This window comes from Rattus norvegicus, chromosome 1 (genome assembly GCF_021556685.1).
Source record: "Rattus norvegicus strain SHRSP/BbbUtx chromosome 1, alternate assembly SHRSP_T2T, whole genome shotgun sequence".
Lineage (NCBI taxonomy): Eukaryota > Metazoa > Chordata > Mammalia > Rodentia > Muridae > Rattus > Rattus norvegicus.
The window spans coordinates 57868125-57890736 of NC_141534.1; the positions used below are offsets into that span (position 1 = coordinate 57868125).

Consider the following 22612-nt stretch of genomic DNA (forward strand, 5'->3'; position numbering starts at 1 on the left):
TCAGCTAAGAAACTAAAAGTGCAGTGTTAAATACTTTAGTTAAATGGTTTAAGGAGTTAAAAAATTTCTAACAGTATAATTTGAAGGTAAGTGAGATGGCTTTTCTTTCTGAGTTATTTTTAAAAGCTAGAAGTTCTCCACGAGTATTTTTTCACATTTAACTGATTAGCATAGTAAGATTTTGATGAGCTTATTTAAGCTAAAGAATAGATGAAAGGAAAGACTGTTTTATCTGGATACTTCATTATTCTGTTATCATTTTATGTATAAAATGTCATTCAAAGCCATTGCTTGTCTCTTGCCATGTGTGGACTTGAGGCCTTCGTCATTCAGACTGTGATATTTTTGTCACCAAACTGCCTTTGAGAATTTATCCTCATTGTCCGCTAGTGGGAACTTTCGCTACTGGCTAGAAAAAGCTTTTTAAAGTTCACAGTAGATTCATTGTAAAATTGGATCACTCATTGATGATGGAAAAGAATTACCACAGTAGAAAATTTTAGATTCTACTGCCAAAAACATCATTCCCTTTAGTTTAGGTGTAGATGAAACCACTTTAGAAATTGTCAGCTTTTATTTTGATTGTTTCAGTGTTTTCATTTTCATCCTCATAGTTAATCCAGGGGAGTGCACCCTTTCCCCCTCACATAGTAAGCTCACAGTATCATTTCAAAGTGTTTGGAAGTCCCTCCTTTGTGTTATTTTTCAAAGAGATCAGTATGTTTATTTGTGTTTTATTATGACATCATCTTTATAAACTGTAAAACTGTTGTGCTGATGTTAAGAACATGAACCTAACCCTTTGTGTCAGATACTTTGGGAATAACTAAGTGTTGTGCTCATGTCGTACCTTCATGTTAGTGTTTTGATTTTTTTAAATTATCATGATTGTTTACAAGTTTCTTTCTCTCGTTCTGCTTGATTTCCCCTCGTCTGTTTTTCTCCAGGAAGTAGACCAGGTTGATCAGGTAGGACATACTGCTGGGAACTGGTCCTAGCTGTGTTGGCTTAGCTGAGTTTCTCATGCTGCTTCCATTACAAATATGAGCCTACAAAAACTGGACTGAACAGTTCATAACACTCATTCAGCAACTGAAACATGCAACACTAAAATCCTTTTTGACTGCGCAACTTTTATCAGCATTTCATAATTTCTGCTTAATGCACTTCAGTATGGATATGAAATGACAAAAGTTCTGTTTCTTCTCTATTATTTATCCTTGGTTCCTATTCTTTGGATCTCATCTAAGGTTGCCTGGCCTGCAAATGTGGTCGGGAGAGGACGTGATAGATCAGTACTTGATACTGAGTTGCATGGTGTCCAAGCCAGTGACTACAAGTATCAGGGTGGCTGTGGGTAACCATGGATACCTGTGTGTATGCTACGCAGATTACCAGATAATGCATAATCTACAATTTGGTTTGCTAATACCCACTATCTCCATTTCTCTACTGACTCTGCAAATTAGACCAGTATGTCTGTGTATCTGAATCCTTAGACACTGCATTGGTTATTTGCTTCCCATTGCTCTGCGTGTACCTAAATTTCTGTGCAAGTATCTGGTATCTGTGGTAACTACCTGGTAGAGATGGGAAGGTACTGGTCTATCTTCAGCTTCTCAGGAGCATCCCTGTTTATTTGTAATTTTTCTAATGTCTTGCATTGTTTATGGAAATGTTTTCTGTCCACAGAAACAGAAGAACATTGCAGGAGCACTTGCTTTCTGGATGGCAAATGCATCTGAGCTTCTCAACTTCATCAAGCAGGACCGAGACCTTAGTCGGATTACTCTGGATGCCCAGGATGTTCTAGCACACTTGGTTCAGATGGCATTTAAGTAAGAAGCACATTCTGGAAAGAGTAAATTTATATGCTTTATGTTCTGTTTTCAAAGCCAGTGTTAAAGATTTTACTTACCTTAATTGAAGACACGTGCCAAGAAGCCTAGGAGACTGTGTTGACTTGAGAGCAGTGAGCTCTGGAACAACTGCAGTGTTGCGAGTGTTCCAGTGTGTGATTTTTGTTAATTTTTAATGGAAAATATTCTTAAATCAGATTGTCTCAAATGGCAAAAGATCTAACACTGTCTGTGCAACCTGATCAGGTGATTAAAATTGTTTATTTATTTTCAGGTACTTGGTTCACTGCCTTCAGTCAGAACTTAATAACTACATGCCAGCCTTTCTGGATGATCCCGAGGAGAACAGTCTGCAGAGACCAAAAATAGGTTAGGGTCTTGTATGCCTCCCCTAACATTTAACATGGATTTATTTTTGTCTTTTTTTTTTTTAAAGATTTATTTATTATGTATGAGTGCACTGTAACCTGTCTTCAGACACACCAGAAGACAGCATCAGATCTCATTACAGATGGTTGTGAGATATCATGTGGTTGCTGGAATTTGAACTTAGGTCCTCTGGAAGAGAGGTCGGTGCTCTTAACCACTAAGCCATCTCTCCAGCCCTATTTTTAAGTCTTTACTTTTATTTTAAATGTATGTGTGTTCTGACTGCATATTTGTGTGTGTGTGTGTGTGTGTGTGTGTGTGTGTGTGTGTATATATGTATGTGTGTATATATGTATGTGTGTATGTGTGTGTGTGTGTGTGTGTGTGTGTGTGTGTGTGTGTATCATGTATGAGCAGAGAAGCCAGAAGAAGGTGTCAGATTGCATGGGACTGGAATTAAAGACTGTTGTGAACCACCATGTGGGTGCTGGGAATTGAACTTGGGCCTTTTGAAAGAGCAGCCAGTGTTCTTAATCACTGAACCATTTCTCTATTTCCTAGTTTTATTAATCTCTTGGTGCCACTGACCTCTCTTTGGGTTATAGGCCCATCAAGCTTCAGCTGCGCCACTCTCCTAAGGGCCTTTATTTTAGAGTTTTGATTACTTGTATGTGTGTATCTAGTATCCATCAAAGGCCATAAAAGGTCATGGGATTTCCTGGAAATAGAGTTATATAGAGATGGTTCTTACGCCATATCGGTGCAAGTGCAGCAGTTTCCAAGCTACCTCTCCAGCCCTAAGTTTATCTATGTTCAGTATATTGTAAGGAATGTCTTTCTTTTTTTAAGATTTATTTTTACTTATATTATGTATTTGTGTGAGTATATGCTGTGGGCACCCAAGAAGGCCAGAAGAGGACATCATAGTCCATAGAGTTGGAGTATAAGCAGCTAGGAGACAAATTCAGGTCTTGCGGAAGAGCAGTGCTGCCATGCTGCAGCAAATGCTCTTAGCTGTGAAACTGCCCTTCCAGCCCCAGAGTTGTTTCTTAGATGAGTGCCTTATTGTATCTTTGAGATGACTTCCAAGGAGCTGTCTGTCTGTCAGACTTATGAGTAATTTTCACTTTTGCTTTGCTATCTTGGTAATACTTCCTTAAAACTCTTTTAGGTAAATTTATCTGAATAGTGGTTAGTAACTGAATGTGTTTGAGTCCACACCCCTGCTTTCTCTTTGAATTTGGTATTTGTAGCTGGCTTGGCACCTTTGTTAATTGCTATAATTACCTTTGTTTAAAGTTGGTGTGACTCAGAAGGTTCTGCAGTGATATGTGGCCCCTGACATTTTGTTTCATGTCCTGAACAGATGATGTGCTGCATACGCTCACAGGAGCCATGTCCTTGTTGCGGCGCTGCAGAGTCAATGCCGCCTTGACCATCCAGCTGTTCTCTCAGCTTTTCCACTTCATCAATATGTGGCTATTCAACAGACTGGTGACTGACCCAGATTCAGGCCTGTGTTCCCACTACTGGGGCGCAATTATCCGCCAGCAGCTGGGGCATATTGAAGCTTGGGCAGAGAAGCAGGGACTAGAGTTGGCAGCTGACTGTCACTTGAGCAGGATCGTGCAGGTGTGTACAATTTTTGTACCCCATCCTCTTTGCTTCTCCCTCTTCCCTGCCAGTACATTTTGTGATAAATTTTAGATTCATATGATGAGTGAGAACTTGGGGTGATAGAGCCCCAGTGTTTTTGTTTTTGCTTTTGTTTTCATATGCATACAGTCAAATAGCTCTGTGGTAGGTAGCCTCTGGGCTGCTGTAACAAGCCAGCTAAAACTAAATGTCTCAGCAGAGGTTTATTATCTCCCTCTTCTGGGAACCAGAGGTTAATATCAAGGTGCTGGCCTCAGAGGGACTTGAATATAAATTGGTTTTTCCAGCCCCTGGGGGTTTACACCCAACTTAGGCATTCTTTGGCCAGTCTTTGCCACAGACTTAATGTGGCATTCTTGGGTACATGTCTGTCCAAGTGTCTGGTTTGTACAGGGCATCAGTAAACTGGCCTCCTTTAAACCACTTGTATGCCCAAGGCCACTCCTCCGTAGTATTCTGGCCTCCAGCATTAGAATCTCAAGGACATGGTTCATTCTATTACAAGGTGTGTAGACAGTAGGACAGAAATGTTACTGACATGTTCTTTTTTATGAGAGCAGCAAAATAGGTGTTACTGAAGGATAAAATGATGATTTTAAAATGGGCAGAGGTTAACTCTTTAGATGCTACTATTTTAACAGCTCTCAGGGAAAGCTTTAGATATCAACATCTAGGAACTGGTGTTTAAAATTAAGGACATGAGTTATATGCAGCCTCAAAACTTACAACAATTTAAAACATTTATTTTAAATGTATTTATTAACTTTTGTTTTTATGCCTTCATCTCCTCTAAAGATATTTAGTAACGCAAGAATCTGGTTAGCTCTCAACTTTTAACAAAAATTCATATTATCAAAACTACCAGATTCTTATAATCATCTGGATTGCGGTATAAAATTTCAAAGAGACTGTTTAAAAGACTGTATAAACATTGGTAATTGTATCAAATTATATGAAAAACATAAAAACTAAAATAAAACCCAACAGTCTGTTTAAAAGCTACAAAAGTATGCTTGTAGTTTACCATATGTAGCTAAATGTTAATGCCTTTTAAAAAGCATCTTGTGTTTCGAAACCCAGTTAGAAAGTTTCTGGCTTTACAGTAGTTACAAATGGATTTTACTTTTTGTTTTGTGGTGCTGGGGATTTGAACCTAGGACTTCACACATGATAACTGAGTGTGAGGTCTTTTACAAACTACACTCTCAGCTTTTCAAAGAATGTGTTTCAAAGAAAAAAAAAGTTTAACTATATTACTGCATGGTATTTGTTCTTTTAAATAGGCTACTACGTTGCTTACAATGGATAAGTATGTACCTGATGACATTCCAAATATAAACAGCACATGCTTTAAGTTAAATTCTCTGCAGCTTCAAGCCCTCTTACAGAATTACCACTGTGCACCTGATGAGCCTTTTATTCCTACGGTATGTGAGTATGTATTGTACCACAAAGTGTGGGTATGTCTGCTCAGGAGACTTGGGATGAGGGTGGGAAAAAAGGAAAGAATGCTCTCTAATGTGTCAGTAGTTAACTTACCTGGAAGGAACTATCTCATGAGGTCATTTTACTTTGAAACTTTAGCTGTCCAGTGCTAACACTAGAGACTGTATATAGATCTTAAGTAAGAAATGGTTTGATTCAGGGCATTGCTTCTTGGCAAGTCTTCGGAAGGACTAGAGGAGAGGAGGTTGAGTTGAAGTTCATACCATCATGCCTGAGTACCAGAGAGCCAGAGCTGCTACTGAAGCTACGAGGCTACTTTTTATATGACATAGGTATACTACTCCTATCAGGAACAGCATGAGTCTTCACTAGATAGCAGCCTTCTTGATTTCAGTGTCTGATTGGTAACAACCAAAGTCTCATCCAGAAGAAAGTCTGGAACTGTGGGAATTCTGATCTCCCTCTGTAGTAAGGACTTCAGGGTGAGAAACCCAGTGTGTGTGTGTGTGTGTGTGTGTGTGTGTGTGTGTGTGTGTGTGTATGTACATACACAGAGACAGAGAGCTGTGCTCTAGTTGCTGCCATCTCAAGTCAATACCTGATAGTTTGAAAGAGGAAAGATTTGGACTCAGGGTTTCTGAGTTTTAGTCCACGATCAACTGACTTCATGGTTATGGGTTGTAGTAAGGCAGAGAGCATGCTTGCAGATGCTGTGGAGTAGAGCTGCTTCCTTCCTGCAGTCAGTGAACAGAAATTGCAGTAGTGTGTCCTTTGGTCATGACATAGTGCTGCCATCTTAAAATTAGAGCAACTGAGAACTCATCCTAGAATCTCAGGACACAGGGTGAGCTCACTCCCCTTCTGCAGTGGGATCAAGGAGGACTGAAAGGATTTGTTTTCCTGCAGAATATATAAGCAGATGGCATGGGGGTTGGGAAACTCTCCTTTGCTGGGATATCTGCCTGTAAGTTGCCCATGTTCCTCTAAGTAACCCCTTTTAATTATTTACTGTGCTAGGCTTGGGTAGAATCGTCTCTTTTGACCCTCTTTATACAGGGATAGTAGATATATGGACTCCTCGGGGTGGGGGTGGGGGATCATTCAAAGACAAAGGGGCCATGGCAAGATACAGTCTTTAAAGATGGACACCCCCATCCTCTGTGACCTTTTTCTAATTAGACCCAATTTTCCCTAGTCCCACCACTTTGCAGTAACCTATTCAAAGTTTGAATTCCACAAGTATTAATCCACTGGTGAAGACAAGAGCCCTGTGGATGTAATCGTTGCCTCAAAGCCTTATCTCTAAGCATAGGGTAGCAAGCCCCTCTGTCAGTACACAGACCTTTAGGAGAATGCGCCAGCTCCACACCATAGCATCCGCCATCCCAGCCAGCTGTGTTGAGAAGATTATGCTAGTTGGTGGACAAATGAAGCTCATGCTGAGTTTCAACAAAAGGCAGGTACAGAATAAATAGCCAAACACTGGAAACCACCCTGTTAGCAGTACACTGCACCAGAAAGTCATGTTACAGCGATGGGAAGGAATTGTGGTTGTCATGACAACATGAGTGAGTGTTATGATGCACTTGTTGTAGAAGAAACCATATGCAAAATACATACAGTGGCTTCTGATGGTTAATTTCAATGGTAGACAAAACTCTCTGTGACATTGTTACTAAGCCTAGACTTTTGTTCCCTACGTGGGAAAGGAAACAGTGGTAGAGCCCAGGGCTGCCTCCACAGGCTGCTGTGCTCTCCAGATGGAAGTCACAGGGAAGTGTGCGGGGATGTTCATGTTGACGAGTCTCAGAATGAAGAGCTTGGCGTGTTGCTTTCTTTCTCGCCACACTCCCACTCCCAGATATGATGTGTGTGTTAATAACATACCTTGGAATGTAAATCATCCACAGACCCCCAATTCAGCAGTTCTTCTAGTGATAGACTTCCAAATCAGCTTTGACAAAAAATAACCTCAGATGTTAAACCAGTGTTGTAAAGCCTTCTGTTGTCTGTAAGTGGTGTTGTTTGGCATGCAGGCACTTTGTGAAACCAGGTCTACATGTCCTCTTGCTCCCCTGAGGTCACATCTGTGATATAGTGAGGTACTTCCCATTGCTGAGCATCTCATGATGAGTCCACATTTATTTTCTGCAGGATCTCATAGAAAATGTCGTGGCTGTTGCTGAGAACACAGCTGATGAGCTTGCCCGCAGTGATGGCAGAGATGTGCAGTTAGAGGAGGACCCTGATCTACAACTGCCCTTTCTTCTGCCAGAAGATGGCTATTCCTGTGATGTTGTCAGAAACATTCCAAATGGTTTACAAGAATTTTTAGACCCTCTGTGCCAGAGAGGTAAATACTACTTGTTATACCTCAGTTGAAGCTCCCACTGGGTTCAAGTGTGCTTTGCACTGACTCTCTGAATAACAGGCCTGTGGGATTGTGCCAGGTCTCCTGAGGAAGCTGTGTTCTGTGACTCAAAGAGAGTTTCACTGCGATGAAAGATCTTGCATGTCTAGGCAGGACCATGTGGGTGTGTGGTCTCTCATTTGAATGTGCACCTGCTCTCTTCCCACGTGGCGCCGTAACACAAAACATCTTTGGCCACACCTTTCTCCTGGATAGAATGGAGAGCAGCACAAGGACCCTGGGTTCTGAGGGATTCAGCTCACTGCCAGCCGGCTGGACTGTCAGGGCAGGTCACCCCTTGCCTTAGTGTCTTCCTTATAAATCAGACCAAGAGGCCAGAGAACTCAACAGGTTGCCTTTAGGGAGAGCGCTCTGTGTAGATTCTGAGGCTACCACACCATGCAGACTAGTATCAATCTCTAGCTTTTCCCTGACTGCTTCTTTCCCTGTTTTGCTGGTATATTTCAATTAAAAAAAAAAAAAAAAAAAAAAAAAAAAAAAAAACACCAGCTTTTCTTTAAAGCATAGCTTTTGAAACAAACCAAATTTTAATTGTACTCTGCTATATATATATGTGTGGAGAATAACAGATGAGTAGGAAAAATATACCCAAAGTACAGGAGCTCGTTAAATAACAAATAGTAAGGCCGGTAAAGGTGCTGTGGCCATAGACAATTGTTTTACTTCAGTGACTATTCACTTACTACAATACATGTGTTTTATATCTTCAAAAGTATAGTGAAAAAAGATCATTTTATTGTGTTGCTGGCAAAGCAGTTTGTGCTTTAGTCTTCTTAGCAGGTCTACTGTTCTCAAAGACACGAAGTCCAGGGTCAGGGAAGCAGAGGTGATGTCATTTAAGAAAACCGTGAAGTTTGAAGGAGTGTGAATAGGTTTAGACCTGAAGGGTCCTCATTTATGGCACAGGTAAACCTGTGGCCAGATGGTGAGACTATGGCCAGACTGAAATAGCCTCGAACATTCTAGGTACCCCTCTCTAATGGAAGAATTCAAGCCCATTGAAGGCCCCTGGTCACAGCATTGGGAATGCAGTAAAGCTATTTGACTTCTTGATGTGGAGTTGCTTAAAGGTGTATTTTCATGTGCATGTCTCAGGAAATCAGGTTGAAGCCATGGCCTTCAAGCTAGGCACAATCCTCCTATTGTATCCTCATACTGAGAGTGAGCACCCTGGCGTCACAGTGCTGGGCTATTGGAGCTTAGGTTTGGCTGGGCTTCCTCACTCCTGCCTATACTCACTGAGGCATGTTTGATGCTGAATGCTCAGAAAGGCTTTAATTAATATCTTATAAATAAATAAGCCAGGAGACTACAGTCTGCTATGACTTTGGCGGTGGACATAATTTATAGTGTGCCAGTTTTGTCATGTGTGCCATAGGTATTTGCCAGCATGGAAACAGTGAGCACTTAACCTGATGAAGAGCTTCCTTCATACTTTCCCCCAGGCTCTCTTGGATAAGTAGTGTTAGGCCATGTGATATTTGATTCTGGTCTTGGCATCCATACATTGTTTTGTACATGTTGGGTGTTTATAGTTCATGTAGCCTAGCACACAGATGCCTGTAGAGGTATAGAGTGGGTTAAGTGTTATGACATCAGTGTTTGTTAATTCTCTGCGCTCTTTCTTTGTAAGCTGATTAAAGAACTACTGTGTACTGCCAATCCCCCTCCACCCGCAGTACAAAGCAGTTCTGTCAAAGACTATAAAACCAGCCCAGACTAATGCCTGGGTTGTGATGAGTACCTCAAGGTATGACAGATCAGTTCCCATTAGCAGTATAGGGCAGAGCTTGTCATGGAAATCTGATATTTGAAAACATAAAACATTGTTTACAATTGTTGAAATTCAAATTTTTGATAATTATAATTCTTTAAAACATGAAGAAAAGCAAAGTCAGATTATATAGTTATATATCAGTGAAACTGGATTGAAACATTTATAAAAGTGAAATTACATGTTTTTTGCTTTAATGTTTTTTATTCCTCTCCCACAAATATGTCTGATAGCAGCAATGTACATTATACTACATTGCTAAAGTGCTAGACCAGGGAAGCCTCCCTAGGGTGTCTGTTCTAGACATCAGGCATGTCCACAGGAGTGCCATCTTGAGTAGCATTGGCTATTCAGGACAAGAAGACAGCAGCAGCCCTGTAGCATAGTCACAGTTCCGGAAAACTTGTGTAATATGGTCTTGTCAAAAAAGAACCCCGAGGAGTACAAAGTAAACCTTGACTAAGTGAAAGTGACATGGCTTTGCATATGAGTCTTAGTGCTTTAAGTGTGTCCATAATCAGGCATCATACATACTTGGGTGGGAGTATCAGGGGGTCTAGCTAGTAAGGACCTTGCACATTCTAGATAAAATGCTCCACACTTAGCTATAACAGAAAACTAAGGCAGGAGGATCATGAGTTTGCAGCCAGTCTAGGCTACAAAGTAAGTTCAAAGTCCCTGTCTCAGAAAACAACAAAGCAGAACTCTTCTATAACAATTATTTGTTAGTAATTTAAGCGCATATGAACTTAGAAAAAAATTGGACATAATATTGTAAGAATGGGCCCTCCCAACCCAGGATGTACATGCTAAATGGTCTATAGTGTGAGAATTTAATCCAGCATGTTGTAGTAGACTGTGTCTGTGCCATTCTCTGGTTCTTTGTGCCTGTCTTTTGCTAAACAAATATGTGTGTTATTAATGGTTCCTTTAGGGTGGAATGCATAGTTCTGCAAGAACGTAGTTACAGAGCAATTTACTAATATTCATAATAAAAGAAAATAGTTCTTTGGGGTACAGGGAGAGGAAACCCAGCAACTTTATTTCAAAGTTACTGGATCAAAACAAGTACATGGTTTTAAACAGTTTCCAGAGAGAATAAAGGAATAGAATGTGAAAGATAAGAATGTTCATTAAGTTATTAAACCTTCAGATGAGTGTGGTGTCATATCCCTGTAAATGCCAGGGATGAGAAGCTGAGGCAGAAGCATAGATCCAGACAAGTCTCGGATACATAATTAGACCCTGTCACAAAATACCTATCCCAGTTCCCAATATAAATTGATACTCTGTCTTTGTTCCTTGGTGAAAATTGTATGGGTCAGGTATGTTTTAATTACTGTTTTCTTCTTAGGATTTTGCAGGTTGGTTCCTCACACACGTTCTCCAGGTACCTGGACAATATATTTTGAAGGAGCAGATTATGAAAGTCACCTCATGCGTGAGAACACAGAACTGGCAAGTATTTGAGGTTTGGATGGATTAGAACATCGGATGTGTTTCTAATGAGTTGGAGCTGTGATAAAATCTTTTCTTACACGTGTTATTATGGACATTTAAAATGATTCTCTTATACCAGACTGATTCAAACATTTTAAAACCTTGATTTGTGAAAACACGTATGTTTGCTCCTTGAGACAGGTCTGTAGAGTTTGCACTCACAGTTATGGCTGCCTGCGCGCACGCGTACACACACACACACACAGACACATGAAACGTATGGTAACTTTGAAAGATATTACTAGAAAACTATTTTTCATTTGCAAAAATAATTTATTTTTTATACTCATTTCTGCCTTATCTTAAATGTATGTTACACAACTCACTATTTTGAGATAGTAAAGAGTTTGATCTATCATAAGAAAAATTATACCTTGCTTCAAATATATAGTTTCAAAATGAATACTTTTTTGTATATTAAATTCAGAGTGGTAGTTGTGGCTTCATTCATACTTTAGATTTGAACACACATCAGAGCTGTCTCCTAAAATTGAATTGATAGTCGTCATTACACCAAACATATGGCTTACAACTAACAGTAACCATTCCTTTTTCTTGACTTCCTTTGTTTATTTTTGGTCAAATTCAAAGTAATAACAGCAGCAACTGACAAGCAGATCTTAGCAGGAAAACAAGTACTTCGTGTGCTCATTGGTTGGTCATCTTTCAGATTTATTCTCAGAGTCCTCAGGAGATAGATTTTTGCTGTCACATGACTGTGTTTTCTCCTGGTCCTTCACTGGTTATACCTTTACTTGCCTTTGTTTAAACACCACCTTCTGTAACATGTATCTTAGGAGTTAAGTTTTCATCAGCACATACTCGGTGTTCATTTTGCTTTTTAATTGTGCTCATATTTTGGTTTGAAGTCTGGCATGAGTGTAACATGTGACTTAAATAATGTTTTCCTTTAAAAAAAAAAAACCATGACCAACAAGCCTCCTTTGACTGTGTCTAAGCTCTGACTGCTCGGTGGTTACACTGTGCTCAGTCTCTCTGTAATGAATGCCCAGCTCAGGTTACATTTCTTGGCAAAGTGCTGGGAATACTTCTAATGCATCCTTTAGTTCCTTTATGACCATCATTTTAAATAAAACAGCTCTCAGTTTTCCAAGAGACAAAGATACTAGTTCATCTCTGCTAGAGACATTTTCTGCGATCTTCCCAGACAAGGTGAAATAATTCTAAACTTTTCTCAGTAGAGGACAAAACAAGCTTAACTGTTTATTTTAAAAGATCATAAAGCCAAAAATTGCATTTTGTTTTTATGGTTGTGTTTTCTAACCTGATAGGTTTAATTTTGTTCCATATATTAAATTCTTAACATTTAAATGGCATTGGTAACTAGACTGACCTTCTAGATTATGGTCAAACTATTCAGTATTTTGACTATCAAATGAAAAGTACCTGAAGGGGCTGGAGAGATGGCTCAGTGGTTAAGAGCACTTAACTGCTCTTCTAGGAGTCCTGGATTCAGTTCCCAGCAACCACATGATGGGTAACATGCATGTGTAATGAGATCCAATGCCCTCTTCTGGTGTGTCCGAAGTACAGCTACAGTGTAACTCATATAAGTAAAATAAATCTTTTACCCGAGACAGTGAACCTTTTATATACCCTTCCTCATTCTCTAACAAACAGCTATTTTTCTAACCGTGTGAAAGCAGTTCGTATTAGTCATGAGGCTTCTTTTGTCACCTTAGACCCAGCCTCTGAGGAAGGAGCCTGAGGTAATCACTGTGACCCTGAAGAAGCAGAATGGAATGGGCCTCAGCATTGTTGCAGCAAAGGTACGACTGAGGGAGCCCAGGAGCATCTTCTCCCATCCGTGACAATTGAAGAGTGATCTCTGTGTGAGAGTGTGGCTACAGGAAATGGTACCTTGACATGGAATAGGCAGTTTCAGAGGAAGTAGTGTAAAGGCTTGGCAGTCACGGTGTGAAAAACACAAGAGAAACAATTGCATCTGCCACTTTATGATAGCAGGTAACAGCTCTTTTCAGCTCTGTGTGTGACGTTCATAGGGACCACACAACCATTCTAATCTCAAGGCATTTGCTACTGGAAAATAGACTGGAGCTTAAATACAGCTGTGTATCCATTGCAGGCATTGACAGCTCTTTCACCTTCCCTGTTCTCTTGGCATATCAATCCCTTCATCTATTAGTCTTCTAAAGGAAGATTTTCTTTCTTTCAGTTAAAAGAAATTAATAGTATGACTAGAAATTAGGTTTTTTTTTTCTTTATTAAATTGGGTATTTCTTATTTACATTTAAAATGTTATTCCCTTTCCTGGTTTCCAGGCCAACAGCCCCCTCCCCCTCCCCTTCAGTATGGGTGTTCCCTTCCCCATCCTTCCCCCATTACCGCCCTCTCCTCAAGAATCCTGTTCACTGGGGGTCCAACATTGACAGGACCAAGGGCTTAGCCATTCTCACTGGTGTGAGGTGAAATCTCAGGGTTGTTTTGATTTGCATTTCCCTTATGACTAAAGATGTTGAACATTTCTTTAGGTGTTTCTCAGCCATTCGGCATTCCTCAGCTGTGAATTCTTTGTTTAGCTCTGAGCCCCATTTTTTAATAGGGTTATTTGTTTCCCTGCGGTCTAACTTCTTGAGTTCTTTGTATATTTTGGATATAAGGCCTCTATCAGTTGTAGGACTGGTAAAGATCTTTTCCCAATCTGTTGGTTGCCGTTTTGTCCTAACCACAGTGTCCTTTGCCTTACAGAAGCTTTGCAGTTTTATGAGATCCCATTTGTCGATTCTTGATCTTAGAGCGTAAGCCATTAGTGTTTTGTTCAGGAAATTTTTTCCAGTGCCCACGTGTTCGAGATGCTTCCCCACTTTTTCTTCTGTTAGTTTGAGTGTAGCTGGTTTGATGTGGAGGTCCTTGATCCACTTGGACTTAAGCTTTGTACAGGGTGATAAGCATGGATCCATCTGCATTCTTCTACATACTGACCTCCAGTTGAACCAGCACCATTTGCTGAAAATGCTATCCTTTTTCCATTGGATGGTTTTGGCTCCTTTGTCAAAAATCAAGTGACCATAGGTGTGTGGGTTCATTTCTGGGTCTTCAATTCTATTCCACTGGTCTACCTGCCTGTCTCTGTACCAATACCATGCAGTTTTATCACTGTTGCTCTGTAATACTGCTTGAGTTCAGGTATAGTGATTTCCCCCAGAAGTCCTTTTATTGTTGAGGATAGTTTTAGCTATCCTGGGTTTTTTGTTATTCCAGATGAATTTGCAAATTGTTCTGTCCTATAGACCTGTGTGTCAGGAGTGTTGTAGACCTGTTTTTCTGTTCTTTTCAGCCAGTTACGGGAACAGATGGTTCTGCTTTCAGGTGTGTAGTCCTTCCTGTCCACTGGCTTTCAGTGGTTCCTTTGGGAGTGTGTCGTGAGTCCATGAGGCAGGTCACTTGGAGCAGAAAAGTTGGTCTTACCTCTGTCTCGGGCCTGAAGTCGCTCCTCGGGACTGGCTTTCAGCTGTCTGTGAGGGCAGCAACCAGAAGGGCCTAACTCCTACTTCTGGGTCCCTGTGCACAGGGGGCCCTGACGGCGCTAGGTGATTTCCTCTAGAGTCAGAAATGTGGGCAGAGAATAGTCTCCTCTGGTTTCCCAGGCATGTCTGCCCATCTGAATAAAGGTCTCCTCTTCCTCCCACGGGATTTGGGTGCAGGGAGCTGTTTGACCGGGTCCATTCAGATCCAGGCGCAGTCTGGACTGCAGAGCTCCTGCAGCTTGACTGCCCCTATCTTCTTGTTTCTAGAGGCCCTATACAGTTTCCTCTTGGGCCAGGGATGTGGGCAAAGGTAGGCAGAAGTGGTGGTTTCTCCTGCCCTGCAGGCTCAGGATTGCCCACACGTCTGGGCGATGACTCTCTCTCCCATGGGGTTTGGGAGCAGGGAGCTGTGGGCCGTGATCAGTGAGGTTCGGGCACCAGCTAGAAACTGAAAGTGTCCGGTCCCAGAGGAATTTTGCCTTTGTGTGTCCAGGTCATTTGGTGCAGAAAAGTTGGTCTTACCTCTGGTCTCGGGCCTGAAGTTGCTCTTTGGGGCTTGGTTTAGGTCTCCATGAGGGCGGCAACCAGATGCTAGAAATTAGTTTTTTAAAAAAAGCTTCCACAATTATAGTCACATACTTTTAGTAGAACAAATGATTTTGTGTGTGAATCTCAGTCATTCTCCTCTGCCACAAATATTCTCCACTCTACTTTCACATCACGTATGTTATTGCCTTTTCCTTTCCAAATATAAGTTTTTTAGCTAATATTTAACAAGGTACTCTGTTGAGCTGTAATAATATTATGTCTCAAATAATATAATACTTTGTCAGCTGAAGTTGTAACCTTTGTGTTATTCCCGGAGAATATTTGAAAAGCTTGCAAATGCTGTACATCATTATGAAGGAGCATCCTAAATGTCATGATGCAGTGCATTCTGAGAAATGTTATAAATTGGTGCTAGTGATTTTTATACATCAGTTATGATAAATAGTAGTTGGAGGTTGATATTTGAAGCCTCATCATTCCCTTGTGTTGTTTTAAAGGCTGCCTAAGTCCCCTACCCTTTCCCACTGATTTACATATGATACCTATGGCATGAGGTGTAGGGGCAGACTGTGAGGACAGTATTTCTTCATTTAGAAGGATGAGCACCTCACCAAAGTCGTGGCTCTTGACTGGGAGTGGATTGTAAGTATGTTTGCCATTCCTCCTTCTTTGATATTTGTCCTTCTTGCTTATATTCAGGAAGAGGCATGTTGGTATGTGCTTGCAATCCCAGCTTTTAGCAGGCAGGATCAGTAAGATGGAGAGTAGACTAGACTGGCCTGGGATACATAGCTAATCCTGTCTCAACGGACAAGACAGTGCCAAAAAGCTAAAGCACATAGTTAATGGCCTACTTTCCAGCATCTTACTAGCAGCTCATTGGTCCTGAATTTGTCCTTGAGCCAAGGCATATCTTTGTGTGATTCTAATCCTCCACAGCACTGGAGTCTGAGCATTAGGAGTTGGCTTGTATTGCCAGTGATAACCAACCAACATTTTTCTCTCTAGTGCTGTTTCCTAGGTCTGCTGCTGGGATGTGGTAAACAAAATTACTTGTTAGTCAGAATGAGAACTTGTTTTTTTTCTTTTAAAGTATGCATGTCTTAGTTTTCTCTCTGCTGCTGTGATAAGGACTGTGAGCACTGCCAGCTTGCAGAGGCAGTCTGTTACCAAGGTCAGGAACCTGGACACGGGAACTGAACCAGAAACTGTGGAGGAGTACTGACTATTGACTTCCTTTCAATGCTTGCTCGTACTGTTTTCTAATACTACTTAGCACCCCCTGCCTGGGGTGACAATACCCACAATGGGCTGGTTCCATCTACATTAATCCAGAAAACCCTCCACAGACATACCTACAGGCCAGGCTCATAGAGACAGTTCCTAAATTGAAGTTCCCTCTTCCCAAGTGACTTTAAATTATTCCAAGTTGACAAAGATTGCTAACACAATGTGCCACTCCTTTATTTCATTAACTTAACTAATCAGTATACTAAATTGTTAACTGAATAGTGTTATCTGAGTTTACTCTGAAGAAACTTGTTGCCCATAATGTTAAACACACTAAGGTTCAATGTAGATACTTGACACTGTATTTTGAGCTTTTTAAAAGTTAAGAAATAAGTAGATTAATGAGTATGAAAGTACTCATCCAAGCATTGTGGGATATTAGCTGTTGTTTGGAATTAAGAAATTGGAAAGATGGCCCAGCAGAGGTATATGTTATAGGTAGAAGTGAAGACATGGCAGGAGAGAGCAAACCAGTACTGTGTACCAGGTTTGAGCAGCCTGCATCTCTAAGGAGACCAGGGAAGATGGGGAAAGTCATGCTATGCTGTATTGGAGTTGTGGCTGGGAGAGGGAGGAGTCTTTTTGCCTTGTTGGCCACACAACAAAATGAAGGGCTTGGAGGAGGATAGACAGTGGTGTCTAAGACGTGGTGACATGCCAAGCAGAAGGCTAGAGGCTTTGGACAAGTCTGTTCAGAACTAGGTTGGGTGAGCCTGTGGTGGGGAAAGTTGCTTATCTCTCAAGCTCAAGTCTGAAATCACTGTGACAAAGTAGAGATCCTGAGCCTCTGAGCCCACTTTATAGTTCAAAATTCCTGCTTACTGCATGTGGCCCAGATCACACAGTACACTTCTAGACTATTATCATAATCTTGACCCAAGCTCAGGGCATTTGGAAATATGAAAGGAACATGTTGTGTTGCCGTGGGACATTTTCCTTCTTACAGCTGAATTACTGCCCATTTCTAGGGGGAACCAGAAGTTCAAGGGCAGTCTGCCATACTCAAATGTGCAGGAAGACTCAGTTCCCGAGGAGGGCTATGCTCAGTGGTGAAATAGCCTCTCAGCACTTGGAAAGCTCTGCGCTGGCTCCTGTGTACTGCAAAGAAAAACAAAAGCAGAGAAGCCTTAGGTTCTGTATTTCCTGTTGTGGACATAATCTTTTCACCTGATACCGGTCTGCTAGAGAGTAACTTTTATTTCTAGTTGAAAAAGTCTTACAGTGCAGTATGATTTACTTTCTCTTGACTCTAGTCTGACTTAGGTTTGATCTCCTGGAGTGGTGTCTTGTTGCAAAAGACCTTGCATTTTGTTGTACTAGGCTCAGGCTCCATCTTGCATCCTTGTTCACTCGTATCCTCTGTCAGGTATCATGTGGAGTAATAGGGCATCAAGCCAAGCTGAAAGTCATAGTACAGCCTGTGTTCCCTTAAACTTGATTTACTAGAATAGGCTTATTCAGCCCTGAGATTCAACCTTGTGAAGGTGCATCTTGTCAAAACTGTACTTTTTATTATAGGTGAGAGAAAGAGGGCTTTGACTTAAGGTATAGTTTGGTAAGGTATACTATACTACCTCACTGTGGGGTAGGGATTGTAGGCTTTGATGATAAACTTTTATTGTCATTATGACTGGATTTAGAATCACCAGGAGACACCCAGACCCCTTTGTGTTGTCTAAGGATGTTTCCAGAGAGATTTAACTGAGAAGGGAAGACCCACCTCGGTGACTACACTGTCCCCTTGACTAGGTTCCTAAAGTTGAACAAAAAAGGAAAGGGAAGGAACCAGCTGAGCACCAGCATTTGTCTCCCTTTGCTTCTTATCTGTGGATTCAGTGTGACCAGGTACCTCATATTCCTGCTGCCACATCTTTTTAACCATGATGGACTTAATCTTCTCGAACCATGAGATACAAACAAAAACTTACCAGTTTTTCTTTTTTGGGGGTGGTGGTGGTTGCTTTGGTTTTTTGGTCTTTCTTTTTATAGTGGGAGAAAAGTAACTAGTTTTCAGTTACAGGGTTTCTAGTAACAGGGTTTCTGTACTCATTTTCCAGTGAAAGATCTTAGTAGCTGGGGTGGCAGAAGGTAAACAGTAACAGAAATGTACCAGACCCTTGTGAGGGAGCTTGCTTTATCCCCTGCCTTGTTGAGGGGTTGTTCCTTGGTCATGGTCAGTAGTGATATTTACTTCCTGGATGACAGTGTTCAGGTGAGTGTAGTAGGACAAAGGGGGAAAACAAAGAATCCTGGTTCTGACTTGAGCCATTGGGTCCTGAAGGTAGGACTGTCAAGAAGAACAGGAAGGAGTTGGTGGAGGGGAATTGTGAGTTCAGGATTGAACATGTCACACTTAAAATTTTGGGAGCCTGGTAAGATAAAATAATGTTTTTTAGCAGGGGATTGGATAATGGAGCTCAGAAAGTTACAGACAGAGATAAAATTTAATAATTGGTATGTGGGCACTCTGAATGCAATAACTAAAATGCTTTGTCACCTGGACAGTGTGCCATTTTTAATATATAAATAATAGTAACCTAACATTTGTTTTCTAAATGATACAGACGAATAGCAATTCACTGTGCCTATTCTATTCTATTCTATTCTATTCTATTCTATTCTATTCTATTCTATTCTATTCTATTCTATTCTATTCTATTCTATTCTATTCTATTCTACACTGTATATGCCATGTTTAAGTATAGGAAGGAAGGCTCTGCCAAAGAAAAACAGGTCACCTCAGGACCGGCTGGACAGCACAGCACAGGCGAGAAGTGTTCAGGTCTCTGTAGATAATAGTGATGGAGTCAACTTACAGTAAAGATTCCAGGGTACATTCTGAATGTTCAGACCTCTGGTACAAGTTGGGATGGTCAGCCCTGCCTCCTGCTAAGCCACTTGTAGGCTGTCCTCAGCCTGCTGGCACTGCAGGCTGTGGGCATGTCTCTGTGCCTTTAAGACTAGGATGACTGTGTTCCCTCATGATTGAGTAAGAAGCCATGGGAAACATTGGCAGTAGCTGCTTATTTCTTGTAGCTCTTGCTTCCACCCAGCCCGCTGTTTTCCTGTCACCCCAAACACCTTCATTCTGTTGTCTGCTGCGAGTCTAAGTGTTTAACTCAGGCCTCTTCCCTGTTTTTATTGCTGCGAGGCTCCGTTGCTGTAACCCAGAACCATGTTTTGATATTAAGTTCTTCTCCTTGCCCTCCACATGGTGGTTAAACGTTATGAAATCCAGATGATTTGGAAATGATGTGGGTTTGCAGTTTACTTTTTTGAGACATTGCTTTTGGAGAATACAGCTTACTACTTCTTACTCATCTGTGGGACAGCACTGTGCCAACACTTCCTGTTTAATTTGGATTTTAAAAATATAAACAATTCCCATTCATTTTTATAACCCTTTAAAGTTTAATAAAGGACAAAGGGAATGAAAATCAGAGTGGCTGGGTTGCATAAGAACCTGAGCATTGCGTTGGCTCCAGTTCCTGTTGATAAATGCCATGCAGTGTCACAGCACCCAGGCAGTGTTGTGGCCAGCCATTCCCGAAAAGGCATCTGGGCTGCTTGCTGTGGAAACTGAGACACGTAGACAGTTAGTCTCCAGCTCAAGGCTGTTGTCCTAGAGATAACATGTGGTTCTCTGTTGTTGGAAGGACAGAATCAGCGGTGAGTTTCTTCAGGGTATTGTCCTGAATGTTCTTGTGCAAACTGATCCTTAAAGAATGCTTCCTCCTCCACTATGTCTTGTTCAAACCTGTTAATAATTAACTTGCTCATGGAGAGTGAAGATCGTAACGTAGCTTGTAATTACAGACTGAGAGAGTTGTTGTTCTCTGTTTATGTTACAAATACTTAAGGTTCATAAGAATGTAAAGTTCTTACGATTTTTTTATTCAGAAAACCCCATAAGATTTAGCTTTTCTAGTTATAGTATGGTGGAAATGGCTTTAAATGGTAACTACTGCAGTATAATTTGCAAAAGCAGGCATAGGCAGGTGCTCATAAAAACTTACTTTCGGGTACATTCGATAGCTTCAGAGTAGACTTTCCATATCTTTTTGATGTGCTCTTCCTTTTGATAACATAAAACGTCAATTTATAGTTTAAATATGTTACAATATTTACTATTGTGTTAATTTTATTACTATATATTACAATATATTTTTACTATATATTGCAATATTTTATGTAGAAACAAATGGTTAATTGCTGCCTTAAAGGTATTACAGTTTGTTCTTTTAAACTAAATAACTGAGTTTTAAGTTTTTAAATCTTAGCTTAAATCATAAGGTTCCTATACTTTAAAAAAAGAGACAACACAGTGTTAACATGCTGCCTTTTCTCTTGAAGAGCAAGTTCTTTCCATAGACTATAATTTAGGCCTTTGACGCATCTGAGACCTTCCTATTGTGTTCTTTAATGGTCTGATAACCCTTTATGGGAAAGACCTGGTTAAAGAAGTGAGCTGAGGATTTTGGTTCCCCTTAAAGCCTAGCTGGAGAGCTGACTCAAGATTGAGAGCACAGAGTCTGTTCCAGAGGACCCAGGTTGCTCCCATTACCCAGGCCAGACAGCTCACAGCTGCTTCTGTGTCCAGGAGACCCACTGCCATCTTCAAGACTCCTGCGGCGTGCATGAATACAGATAAAATGATACTTAAAAATTATTTTTGTTCCAGAGTACCTTATGTGACTGGAAAGTGTCTTCCACAGAGATAGCCAAAAGTATCTTTCTCTTGTTATGTGAAATAGCACAGTGTCCTTTATGACTGGTTTATGAGTTTGTAACACTATTATGTATGTTTTTGCTAAAAAGAAAATAGTGAATTACATGAAAGGTAGTTTTTTAGGATTATTACCTTAGTACTTATTTCCGGGATTGATTGAAATATTGAATTCCATTGTAGTATTAATTACACAAATTGTTAGTCTTCTGAAGAACCATTTTTTACTGTGTGGTGACAGAAACAGAACAACGCCTACCTTGCACCTCACCCTCATTTAAGGCCTAGGGATCTGGGTGTGTACATACTCTGTAGTCACACCTTAGGCGGCTTCCGGGCGCTCTCATGTTTGAGACTCTTAGCATGTTCTGCATAATCTCTTCTGTTGAAATACCTCCTCCCACATTGGATACCGACGTGAGAGGTTGATAGACCAACTATATCTGTGAATCTCAGTTCAGAATCTTCTGGCTGGGTCATCTCCTTTATTTCAGAGAGACAGAAAAGATGGATGGTTTGGTAAATGTTGTGTTGGTGCTGTTGGTATTGATGTAAAAGGTAAAGGAATGCCATTGAGGTTAGAGTTCAGTTATTTTACCACCCTATTACAATAACATTTATTTTGATAATTGCTGCAGGTGAAATTCGTTGTGAAGAAACCATTTTAGAACCAATTTAAAATTAAGTTAGAAAGATGTTTAGAGAGTTTTAAAGACCCTTTGAGCTTTGATAGTTTGTTGCACTGAAAGAGCAACTGAACTGAAAGGTGTGAGGAGGTGCCAGCACTTACCTAAGGCATGAGAGTTTCATCTGGGCTGCTCATGGTCTTAAGTCATCCAGCCAGGATTGATTGGGGTTCCAGCTGAGGAGTTCAGGCTGGGCCTCCACCTTAGAACAATAGCCTAAGCCCTGTGGTACTTGGCAGACACATCTTCCTCCCCCACCCCCACCCCCATTGTGTTTAATGATGTTTTTATGCTGTTACTGAGGCATACTCCCACACACTGTTTGCAGCCAAGCTGTCTGGAGCACAGGCTCCTTGTGGTAGTGACTCCCTACTGAAGAGCCCTTCCAGCTTCTGAGAAAAGAACAGAGAGAGGCAGCTTTCTCTCTGGGCATCATTTCTCCAGAGGCTGAGGCAGCTAAGAGGTTTGTAGGAGTCTCAGTCTCTCTCTCTCTCTCTCTCTCTCTCTCTCTCTCTCTCCCCCCCCCCCCCACCCCCTTTGGAGCACTAGCCTTCTGTTTTCAGATTTTGTTTATTTCTGTCTTTCTTTGCTAACGTTTTTTATACATAACGTGCAGTTAGTCATCTTTTTTCCTCCCTTATTAGTGCCAGCTCCCCCGGCCTCACACTTTTCCTCTTAAACAGAAGTATCCACCTGTGGGATGCGGTGTGAAGGTTAGGGTGTCGATGGTGCAAGTGTAAGGAGGTGTCCAGATCTTTGCCTGCCTTCTCTGGGCATCAGCTGCTTGCTTGCTTCTTAGGCACTCTAGGAAAGGCAC

At 41.0% G+C, this 22612-nt stretch overlaps 1 protein-coding gene across 50 annotated transcripts in view; it reads left to right on the forward strand.

The window, feature by feature from the left end:
• The window catches only part of Afdn (afadin, adherens junction formation factor), a 128813-nt gene that overhangs the window by 75495 nt on the left and 30706 nt on the right, over positions 1-22612 (forward strand). For 26 of the 50 annotated variants that reach the window (XM_087641273.1, XM_087641838.1, XM_087641355.1 and 23 more), the window contains 7 exons: positions 1693-1838; positions 2134-2228; positions 3595-3860; positions 5168-5311; positions 7485-7683; positions 10890-10993; positions 12739-12825. In XM_087641273.1, the coding sequence (XP_087497399.1) occupies positions 1693-1838; positions 2134-2228; positions 3595-3860; positions 5168-5311; positions 7485-7683; positions 10890-10993; positions 12739-12825 (1041 nt within the window). 50 annotated transcript variants of the gene reach the window in all.